The sequence below is a fragment of the Vigna unguiculata genome, chromosome 10, assembly GCF_037176805.1.
Source record: "Vigna unguiculata cultivar grain cowpea cultivar isolate G323 ecotype 2 chromosome 10, ASM3717680v1, whole genome shotgun sequence".
In the NCBI taxonomy this organism is placed as follows: Eukaryota; Viridiplantae; Streptophyta; class Magnoliopsida; order Fabales; family Fabaceae; genus Vigna; species Vigna unguiculata.
The window spans coordinates 33,512,148-33,524,511 of NC_140801.1; the positions used below are offsets into that span (position 1 = coordinate 33,512,148).

Sequence of the window (12,364 nt, forward strand, 5' to 3'; positions counted from 1 at the left end):
AGCTACTCTTCAACAACTAGGCTTTGTTTCTAGCACTTGTGACACTTCTTTGTTTATCAATCAACATGGATCTGGTGTTTTTTTATCTTCTGTGTTTGTTGACAATATTATTATCACTGGTAGCTCTAGCATTTTGATTCAAAATATCCCTTCCTAGCTTCATGCCACTTTTTCTTTCAAACAATTTGGTCAGCTAGATTATTCTCTTGATCTTAAGGTCAAATATTTATTTGATGGCTCAATTCTCATCACTCAAACTAAGTATATTCGTAATTTACTTCATAAAACTAATATGGCAGAAGCTCATGCTATTTCTTCTTCAATGGTGTCTAATTGTAAACTTTTTAAACATGATGCTAACACTTTCTCAGACCCCACTCTATATAGGTTTGTTGTTGCTACTCTTACTAGAGCAAAGATCCGTTTTGCAGTTAACAAAGCCTCTTAGTTCATGACTAATCCTATTAATAGTTTTTTTGTACAATGACTTTATTAGTTTTGAGATCGATTAAACAATTATGTTCTATTTCCATCTTTTCTCTCTACTCAATTTATCTAAGAAGCATCATCAAAACTTTTTTTTCATGTGATTTAAATGTTGAACACCCATTTTTAACAGTTAATTGTATGGTGTTAAACTCTTCTTTTTCCTAGTCTTCTTTTGGGGACTTAATTTCTCTTCGGTCTCTCTAGTATGGAAAGTCTTTGCTAAGGATGGAGGCCCTTGGCGTGCTCTTCTTTTGTTGTAAGTTGTTATTTGATTCAACCAGGGCTATGGTTTCCCTTTCCTTTAGACATTAAGTGATGCTTACCATTGTAGAGGATTGATACCAATTGTGAAAGCAAGCCAAAAACATAAAAGACGATTAAATTGTACTTTCAAACTTTGTGAAAATTTTGCAATATATCTTCCAGTGATGCACAGCTAGACCATAATTCAATACCAAAATATGCAATGAACAAAAGTAAAAGAAAGAAAGATTTGTACTATGATTTGATACTACTAGGAACCACATAGTTCTCAATAAATCAATTGAGTTTCAATATGTAAATTACCTCTAATAACATGGACCAAAACAATAACAAAATTTATGGTGAAAGATAATAAAAAATAATTAAATGCCAAAACAAAATATAAACATTTGTTGAAAACCAGAAAAAAAAAGAATACACTTATTCACTTAACCAGTGCTAGCACATAGTAGAAACCAGAACATAAGCCAACATTTCTATAAGAACCGAAACGAAATTTAATTTAGTGAGAAACACGTAAAATTCCCAAATTTACAAACCAATAAACCATGAAAACAATACCCTTTTGGTGGTAATCCTTTTCCGAAAGAAAATACAAACATTATATAAAAGCAAACAACCTTGTAAGTCTAATATCAAGTCTGACTAGTATGTAATGTAAAAATAGAATAACACACAGAAAAGCCTTTGATTAACCTATTCAGTAACACAATAGCTATAACAATTAGAAGAATCCAGGAATGGTCGGTCACAGCTCAGTATTTTACCAGCTACCCTCTGTGTCAGAATTCAGATACAAATAAAAATAAGCATACATACACCTGGTAACAAGCAAAATATAGATTAATCGACAAAATAGAATGTAAGGTAATCCTATTCTATAAATTATATAACATACACTGATGATTAATCTGGGTAGAAGAAATTAACTTAATCTGAAAGATTATGATCAGACATAGATACTATACTGTTTACACGAACTTCTGTAGGAGATGCAACAATATTACAGTATCTTGTCGGCCATGAAACAGCATTATTCAGTTCTCAGATTGGCTTCGCTTAGGGCCTGCCCCGCCTCAAGCTGCATGATGGACATTTGTATTGCTTTATGCTCTCAGCTTTTGCAGGGGTAATCTTCACACATTTACCATGGAACCACCTCTCACATATGTCACAACCAATCCAAAATTCATCTGCATTGTAATTTCCACCACAGCTCCCACACAGGGTTTCACTATGCTCGTCATCCTCCTCTTCATATCCTTCATCGGCGAACTTCGGGTTGCTTTTAACTTGCCCATCACTTGATCTCTGCAGATAAATGAACAAGCAAGCATCATATAGCAGCAAGGTTTAACAACTTTTGATTCAAACCGATTTCATAATCAGAGAGTTTCTAAAATCATTTATTCACTAGAAGTATTTGCAACATGAAACAGATTTCATGGTCAAAGGGTTTCTAAAATACAGTCCATTTATTCACACACATAGTAATTTTTATTATCATAATGCAAAGAGAAGAACATAATTGTGGCAACATCAGTGTGACAGATTCTGTACTTAGTTCTATAAAAAGATTAAGATCCAGAAACTTTAAAGGCCCGCTTCAGTTTTTGACTGTACTAAAAATTAATAACCAAGTCGATTATTAGGTTCAATAAAGTGTTAATTTTGTGCTTAATTTTTAGTACCATAATAACTTGAGAAGATATAGTGGCATTGATAGATTTACTTTCCATACAAACTTTTATAATGCATGAGTATAACCTAACCATGACGAAGTGCTAATCAACTAAATTCAGATGATCCGACCATAGAATAAATAAATAAATAAAATGCATACACTTACAACAACACTAACCTTGGTGCTGCCCCTAGATTTGCTTCCACTGTCTGCAGTGGGCTTGTCCTTTACCGGCTTCCTCTCAGTCACAACTTCAAAAACAGTAGGAAGATCATTTATCAAGCCAAACAAACGTTTCCTGCCATAAGGAATTTATGGAACCATCAATAGAAAGTAGGGATTATAGGCTCGATTCAGAGAAGATGTCATGGAAAATGAGAACAGGAATTCTACTAAGGAAAAACTTCCAAGAACCAAAGCAACAGCATATACATATTCCGCCGTTCAAATAATAATTAAACTCAGTTCGTTATATTTCCCTTAAGTATCTTTGGGACATATAATGCCCTTTGCAGCTCTAAATTGAATGTCGGAGGGAAAGATAAACACGATTGCAGAAAGATAAAGGCATTTATGAATTGCTTTGAAATAATTATTGAGTTAAAATATAAAGCATATTATTGCAGCTTAAGATATAATCCCCTTTGCAACTCAGAATTGTAAGTGGGAAAGATAAACAAAACACGAATGCCGAAAATGAGGCACCGATGAATTTACTTGAAATAATACGTGAGCTAAAATATAGAACTTAAATTACATAATAAGAATTCAAAGACGCACGATGGTAATCCCTCCCACCAACCTCAAATTTATGATAAGTTTCCTGAATTGTTACTCTTTTGGATGAGGAGGGAATCTAGAAGATAAGATAGCCTTAAGAGACCTCTAATAAAAGGACTACTTGAATAAAATAATCCAGAATCACAACAGCGCACAAATAAATTACATTCATTTCCAGTTAATTTAAAAACCATTATTTCTTCAACAACATTCACCCATCACGATCCTGATGCATCTCAGAACCAATTATAATAACAAGACCCCAGTTTTCAACATTACACACAGCACTTGGGCATCAGCATTGCACAGACCGAGCAAAAACCAACTTAAATACTCAACACATGCTCACACCCGAACCAAAGATAGACTGTACCTTTCATTGCGGTTAAGACGAGCTCCAAGATAAAAGGCCACAGAAAGCAGCCACGAATCACTGTGCACAGCAACCAGAGAAAGCCAGTCCCTGCGATTCATGCCATCCCTAGCAAAATTGATTCCAAGCGCAGGCTCCGGAAGCTCCGGCGGAACTTCCTCCGCTGGCAAAGTCACTTCCCAAGTCTCATTCGGATGTCCATAGAGGCACAAGTTCTCCTTATCTTAAAACAAGCAAACCAGTAAAACCTCGAACTCAATGTAACAACAAAAATTAACAGTAATCGTCACAGAAAACCATAACAACTACCACATCTAACTCAGTCATATCAAATTCAAATCTTAAGCCCAAATCAAAATCGTGAGTCACAGAAGAACAAACCCAAGTTAACCTTAACCTTTCCCAAATTTATCCGATTACGTATAGCAACAACACATTCACTGTTTAAGTGTTACACATACACAAACTAGGAACCCAAAACCAGCTTAAATCACTAACTGAATAATGATAATTAGGTTGTTAACCAATTTACAAATATTATAAACAAATAATAAATTTATATTTATTTATTCGTTTGTTATAAAACATGTGGATGGGACATGTCAAAGTTTGACTTTATTTTATTATATGTTTTTTTCGCTCAAATTCTGATAAAAGAAAAAAAAGTCAACTTGCTCAATTTACAGGGAGAAAAAAATTCCCAATTCGAAAATTAGTAAAGGAAAACAGTTTCGGAACGTAAAGTGGAGGACAAAAGCAAACAGAATTCAGATCCGCGGGTTCGCTGTACCTGGATCACAGAGTCCGTAGAATTCATCGACATCTGAGAGAAGAAAAAGCCCTAAAGTGTTAGGGCGATGACTGAAATTGGAAGGAGAAAAAGAGAAGTGTGAGAGAGAGAGGAAGGACCTTGAGAGAGAGCGCGAACGATGGCGGTTCTTCGGGCGGTGTAATCCTTGAAGATCTCTTCGACGGTGCGGGGAGTGGAAGCCATTTGCATGAAAGGAAGGGGCAATTGAGATCTGAAGGAAGGTTCTAGAAGGCGCGGCTTGGGTGCAGGGGCGAGACCATGGGAAGGGATCGTAGGGATCGCGGGTGCATGTGATGGTGTTAGGGACTGAGAGAAAGAGGCTGAAATTTGGAGAGGAAAATAATAAATAGAACAACACAGAGTGAAAGAGTGTATGCCTGCGTGTCTATGTGAATAACGCTACAATCAAATTATTTTTATTATACTTTATATTCAGTGATTACATTCTTTTAAACGGTAAATGAAAAATCAATGCGGAATATTGAAATTTTATCCCTTTTTAAAACATTTCTAAATTAATAATCTTAATAATTTATGTGAAATTATTATTAATTAAAAAGAATCTTCAATTGCAATGATTATAGAACACACAGAATTGTGATTTAAATAAATTATTAAAAGTGATAAAAAATCCATAAATATAAATAGATTTTGGATTTCATTACTTATTCTTCCTGGAACTGGATCCTTCCCTTGGTTAAGTGATAGTCAAATACCAATATCTTAATAAATCGAAAATTCAATTAAGAAGTTGATTTTTCTCTTGTACAATTTTTTATGCAACCTAATATATTTTAAGAACAAGTTTTATTGTATCAAGTTGATCATATATATTTTTCAAAAAATAATTATTGGAATGATTGTATACCGACAACAAATTCCTCTTTTTGATGAAATATTTAATATTACCATTATTTATTTATCTTAAATTGTATTTGGGAATATACACCATAATTGTATGATTTACGTGGTTTATATTTATATATATATATATATATATATATATATATAATATTAAAATTAACATATTATAGAAATAGTATCTCAGTAAGTGACATTCATACATCTTATAAACCTTAATTAGACTATACATAAAAAATTTTAAATTAAAAATTACCACGTTAAAATTTTCAGTTGGACGTGAATATAGATAAATGTGTTCCAATCTGTTTTACCAATACCTGGTTATAATATATAGATAATAAATTGTTTTAATTTTATAATGAGAAATTAGTAGATTTATTTATTTATTTTTGTCACCCTTAACTTTTTGGGCGGGATGCTTCCAAAGTTGATCTTTTCATCAACAGCAAATATCTGAATTTTCTTCCCCGAATTTTTTTCCCCTCTAACATTTTTTATTTTATTTACACATAATGGTTCACAGTTTGTGTTTAAAATTTGAGATGTCGGAAATCAAATTAGAAATCTTATTCTAAATAAGTCAGAAAATTAGTTAGAATTAGATTCTTTTAGTTTACTCCTATCCGAGCCGAAGAATAACATTAAATAAATATAATTTCTTTTATAATATACTTCTAATATATACATATTATTAAATACGATTATAATATATATTATAAATATATATATATAGAAATAATAAATTAATTAGAGTGTAATTTTCGAATCAATGATATTATTATGACCTAATTTGACAATTAATAATATTATTAACTAATTACCTTAATAAAGCACACATGCCTATAAATATGATGCATACTCACTTCCAGTGTCATATATTCTTCTATACTTATATTTTCTTATGTTTTTATTAATGACTCAAGCGTCGAATAATGTGTCGGAGAATCTTTTGTAGATAAATCTTTTGCAAGTGATTATTCTTTCAGTTTTATTCACAGATCAATGATATAGTTTCTCCATGTCACCTTGTAGGACCTATACGGTTTTCTGATAAGAACACCTGGTGCTCACCGTGAAGCTTGGTGAAACTCTTTTAATGCTCCTATGATGTATCAAATAAAAGACTAACTATAATGAATGAGATTATTGCACTATTTATTTTTGGCATTTGGGAATATCTTATGTGTTTTTTTGTTACTTGTATTATACGAGTACAACACAAAAACTAAGACAAAAACAAAAATAAAAATAAAATTACTTTTTTCTTAGTCTTGCAATAAATGGGTTTAATTTAAAAGAAATTATTTGTTACTCCAATTCCAACACGATTATCTGCATGATACTATGTTGGCTACCTTTGCTACAATTCCAACACGATTATGCTTAACTACATGTTGTTATACTCTATTATTATTTTTGTACAACATTATATATTACATACTTTATGTGTTATATTTTTTTTCTCTTAATCAATAAAGTCCTACCAACTAAGGTAGAAGTATAAATCCTATCAATTAAGGTAGAAGTTGATGACAAACACCAAGTCTTGGCCAAGTGCAAGCAAGAAGAGTGGGTTTCAATTATTGACTGGGCTCAAGCTCTTATCTTATGAGTCAACATTGTTTAAATATATTATAGTAGGTTTATTTTTGGGCCTTGTATTATGGGCCAAGTAGTATAAGTTTTCTTTGGACCATGTATTTGGGTCTTGTTGGGTTTTGAACCTAGAAGAAGATGGGCCTTATTTGGGCTTGGTGGTGAGACTCATAAAATTAGGGTTTTCTACCCTAATATGTGCTAGCTTGGAAAGCAAGCTAGGCTTAGCTTTCCTTTTAGCCACCTCATGGCATAGAAGGTGTGAATTACTTAGGTGGCAAGTCACACTTGTTGCATGTCTCATTTTGGCTCCAAAATTCAAATTCTATACTAGCTTTTCCCTCTCATTTTTGGAGATAACTTGCTCTCCTTTGGTCCTATAAATAGAAGAGCCTACCTTTTGTAAACTCATTCATGAAAAATAGTAGAGAAACTTTGTTGAGATGACTCCAGACTCCTCTCATTTTCTGAATCAACTTAGGCTAGAGTTCCCTTTAGTGTCTTCCTATAACCTTCTTCCTTGAGAGTTGGCCTAACCTCTCTTGAGAGACTCTCTTATCGCCTTCACTAAACCATTCTCCTCTCATTTACTCCATGCTTTCATGCCTCACTCTTCCACAACTCCATTCAAATCATGCATGTGCAATGGAAAAAGCTTGAAGATGCACTCATCATGTGGTATTTAGAGCCATGGTTGCTCACACTTCAAGAGATAAGTTCATTTTCTTCTACTTTCTTTTTTCATTATTCTGTGTTGTGTCATGTAAATATAGTACTTAGGAGTTAACTCAAGGTTGTCTCTCAGTGACCATTGTTTTCAATCAAAACTTTCCAGATGCAAACACAACACAAAAGATGGGGGAGGGTTGGCAGATTCACAATTTCAAAACAAAATTCAAAACATAGTTGCAGAGTTATAACACAATGATTAAAAGGGTTTTGATTCCCTGATTTAAATGTAATTCCATCTATCACATATTAAATACTCAGTTCAAATCACTCTCATGAACCTGCAATTAAACCACTAAGTGAAGATTAACACGACTTTATTATGCAATTAAGCCAAGCACACATCATTTAATCCAAGTTCATCCAAAAATAGCAAACAAAAAACATTAAGCATGATTCAAGCCTGTTTCAATGCAAGAACAAGCACCCTAACATTAAGCATACCCATAATTCGTATTCAACTATAAAGCACTGATTAAAATGATGAAGAGCAATTTAAACAGCAGAAAACATGAACAAAATCTCAAGATTTCATTACATTCTCATCAAAATTAGTTCTCCATTGGACTCGAGTTATACCACAAACCAAAATGAAAATGCATCATAAAAAGGGGGAAATTAAACTAGGACGTAAATAATCAAACCAGAATGTCAAACCATAACATGGGTATTGTCAAAAATGAACCAAAACGTCAAAATAGAGTAGTTGCCATCAATGGCTCTTCAAAGCTCCCTCTAAACATAAAAGAGAAGAAAGTAAAACATAAAAAAGAGGTTCTCGCCCCTAACACCCTAAGGAGCTCGTGGTCACATCACCACAAATGCACATATTTACCAAAATGTCACTTTGGTCCCAAAATGTTGGCCCAATCACTTAAATGACGTGGAAATGATGTGGAAATAACATGGAAATAATGTGGAAACTCTCTTCATCTTAAGATTAATATCCAAGCTCCCAAATTGCTTCACAAAAATATTTAAAACATAATTAGATACGAAAATTAGACCAATTAATGCCAAATTAATCAAAATTCAAAATAATGGCCTAATGAAGCCCAATAAATGAAAATGCACTAACAATAGACAATTAAGAACTAAACAACCATCAAGATGGGCATAAAAAGGCAATGGAATAAGGGAAAATAATGACTCATCACTTGGCTAAACAATCATCAAGAAGAGCATAGAAAGATAATGGAATAAAGGAAATAATGACTCATCACTTGGCCAATCAGATTCAAACAAAAGATAAATTTTCACAAGTATAAAATTGAATAGGTTTAATTATGCCTTTGGTCCCCATTTTGGAGTCAAAATCTCAAAATGGTACCCATATTTTTAAAAGTCTCAAAATAATCCCTTTTTTTGTTGAAACGTCTCACGTTTGCCCTTGCCGTTAACTCAACGTTGACACCATTAGAGGGAGTGCCACGTGTCAGTTCCTCGATTTTTTGAATTTTTTTATTAATTTTTTTTTGATTTTTTTTTTGATTTTTGATTTTTTTTTGAATTTTTTAAAAAAAATTAAAAAAAAATTGCCACGTGTCAAGCTGTCATCGTGCCACGTGGCAGTGACAGTGACACGTGTCAGTATTACGCCACGTGTCATTTCCTTAGTCTCAATTTGGTCCCTTTATTTTAATTTGTCTCAATTTAGTCCCAATTTTTGTAAAAAGGAGCAATTTTGTCCCTCTCCAAATTGAAATCAAATTTAATTTATGTATAAATGTACACAAATATTTCTATCAAAATTGATATTTCAAGTAAATATTTTTAACCAAATTAAGTTCATTTAATTAATATTTTACATTGAACTTTATTTAAAATAGTTTAAAAGTTGTTAATAGAAAATAATGTTCATAGAAAAAAATTCATAAATTACCTAGTTAATGTTACAATAAAACACATATAAATTTAAAATTTTAAAACAATTTTAAGTAAAGTTGAATGTGAAACATAATTTTAACTAAACTTAGTTATGTTAAAAATATATAATAAAAATATCAATTTGAATACAAATATCAAATTTAATAAAAATATTTGTATAACATTTATATAAAATTAAATTTTGTTTCAATTTGAAGGGGGACAAAATTGCTAATTTTTACAAAAATTGGGACTAAATTGAGACAAATTAAAATAAAGGGACCAAATTGAGACTAACAAAATGACACGTGTCAGTATTACGCCACGTGTCACTATCACTGCCACGTGGCACGATGACAACTTGACATGTGGCAATTTTTTTGATTTTTTTAAAAAAATTCAAAAAAAAATTAATAAAAAAATTCAAAAAATCGAGGAACTGACACGTGGCACTCCCTCTAACGGCGTCAACCTTGACTTAACGGCAAGGGAAAACGTGAAACATTTCAACAAAAAAGGGGACCATTTTGAGACTTTTAAAAATATGGGTACCATTTTGAGATTTTGACTCCAAAATGGGGACCAAAGGCATAATTAAACCAATTTTTTAAAAGGGCCAATTCAACCCCCCTTATTGGCTAAATACTACATTTACTTCTTATAAATCTTTGGTCTGAAAATAGTGACAAAGATGTTTCTTTTGGGAGGTGTCATGGTTGCCATTGCTTATAAGAACAATGTCATCAACATATACTATCAAGTAGACACATCTAGCACTCGAATGACAATAAAAGATTTAATGATCTGCCTCACATCGAGTCATACTACATTGTTGAACAATGTTGCTAAACTTTCCAAGAGACTATTTTAGACTATATAAAGATTTGCGAAAACGACATACCGACCCAGAAGACTCCCTTGTGCAACAAATCCTCGAGGTTTCTTTTTATAAATATCTTCCTACAAATCTCAATTGAGAAACACATTTTTGACATCTAGTTGATAAAGAGGCCATTGTTGAAGAGTCATCATGGCTATAATTACAAGCATAGAAGCCATATTTGCGATTGGAGAAAAGTATCACCATAATCCAACCCAAAATTTGTGTGTAACCTTTGGCCATAACGGGCTTTGAGGTGAAATATAGTACCATATAAACCAACTTTGATAGTAAAAATCCAACTACTACCAATAAAAAATTTCCTATATGGTAATTGGACAAGCTCTCAAATTCCACTATAAAAGAGCACTTAGTTTATCTAACGTGGCCTAATGCCAACCAAGATGGGCTAAGGCATCACTAACAAATTTAGGAATGCTCACAAAAGAAAAAAATGAAAGGTAGGTAAAAAAAAGTGAAGATGATTTATGATAACTTGAAGCAATATAATATGGAGATGGATTATGTGTAGAATGTATACCTTCTAAGAGAGCAATTAGAAGGTCAAACCTAGTTATCGAAGCTAGAGGACACAAAGTAGTTGGCACTTCAATTGAGTCACTTGGTGGTTGTTGAGAACGATGTTTGCGACTATAAACTTCAAGACTAAGTACAAGTGGAGGAGCACAAATAAGAGGAATATTAACTATATTAGGAATATCTACTACATTAGATGGAAAAATATCAGAATCACCTTTAAAATAGAAAAGAAGACTCATGGAAGGTGACATCTGCAGAAACAAAATAGCGGTAAGAGAAGGAGAAAAAGACTTGCATCCCTTTTGTGATCTAGTAAATCTTAAAAAAACACCTTTGTGGGATCAAGGAGATAACTTATCAAGACCAAGACTAAAATTATGAACGAAACATGTAGACCTAAACAAATTTAGAGGTAAGGGATGAAGAGGTTCATGAAGAAATAAAATAGAATGAGGTATTTTATTATCTAAAACTGAAGAGTGTATATGATTAATGATGTAGCATGCAGCAAGAATGACACCACACCAAAAATATTAAGGAAAGTTACCATTAATAAAAAGAGTGAGAGTTTTTTCAATAAGATGTTTATTTTTACACTTTGTCATCCCATTTTGTTGAGGTGTATAATCACATGTAATTTGATGGAGAATACCATGAGAAGGCATGAATTGTTTAAAAAAATGGGAAAGATATTCACGATCATTATCACTTCACAAAGTTTGAATAGAAACATCAAACTAAGTTTTAATTTCATTAAAAAAAGAATGAAATATATAGAATAATTCAAAATTTCATAAAAAACAACCAAGTACATTTGGAATAATCATTAATAAAGTAACAAAATATTGAAAACCTAAATTAGACTTAACATGACTCAGTCCCCAAAGTAGATGAAACACGTTGTGAGACCCTACGAGGAAAGGAACTACGATTATTCTTTCCTAATTGACATGACTCACACCAAACTTGAAAACTTGGATAAGTTAGGAACAAGTTATTGCAATTTGATAAGATTGGGATGGCCTAACTAAGCATGAAGAAGAGATAGGGACTCCATAACTATGCCAACATGTGTGGAAGGGCGTAGATGATAAAGACCATTAGACTCATATATGGTGTCAATCACCTCTCTCAAACTATAGTCCTGTAAACAAAAGGAATCTTTGGTAAAATAAATAACACAATCAACGGAACGAGTTAGACGACTAATGGATAATAAGTTAAAAGGGGATTTAGGGACATAAAGAACGTTATGAATGGATAAAAAAAGAAAAAAGGTTAATAGTCCCGATAGCATGAGCTAAAGCTATAGATCCATCAACCATTCTAACATAAGGTAAAGTATCCAAAGAGGATAAACAAAGATTTGTTACAAATAATGTGATATGTGGCTCCTAAGTTAAGAATCTAAGGACTAATAGAAGAAGATTGAGTCAAACAAACAAAAGAGGTACATGTGCGTGCTATAAATGTAGAGGAACTAGAAGG

At 32.4% G+C, this 12,364-nt stretch overlaps 1 protein-coding gene across 2 annotated transcripts; it reads right to left on the reverse strand.

Moving 5' to 3' along the window:
• Positions 1–1,422: 1,422 nt before the first annotated feature.
• On the reverse strand, positions 1,423–4,795 carry LOC114167218 (PHD finger protein ALFIN-LIKE 1-like). 2 transcript variants are annotated; one of them, XM_028052229.2, is made up of 5 exons: positions 4,500–4,795; positions 4,381–4,413; positions 3,591–3,813; positions 2,603–2,735; positions 1,423–2,064 (listed from the first exon to the last, which is right to left on the reverse strand). In XM_028052229.2, exons 1-5 carry the CDS (start codon positions 4,588–4,590, stop codon positions 1,813–1,815), a joined length of 732 nt encoding a protein of 243 aa, XP_027908030.1. In that variant the 5' UTR covers positions 4,591–4,795; the 3' UTR covers positions 1,423–1,812. The 2 variants fall into 2 exon arrangements, with proteins under 2 accessions (XP_027908030.1, XP_027908031.1); XM_028052230.2 differs by having other exon boundaries at positions 2,615–2,735; positions 4,500–4,785.
• Positions 4,796–12,364: the final 7,569 nt, after the last annotated feature.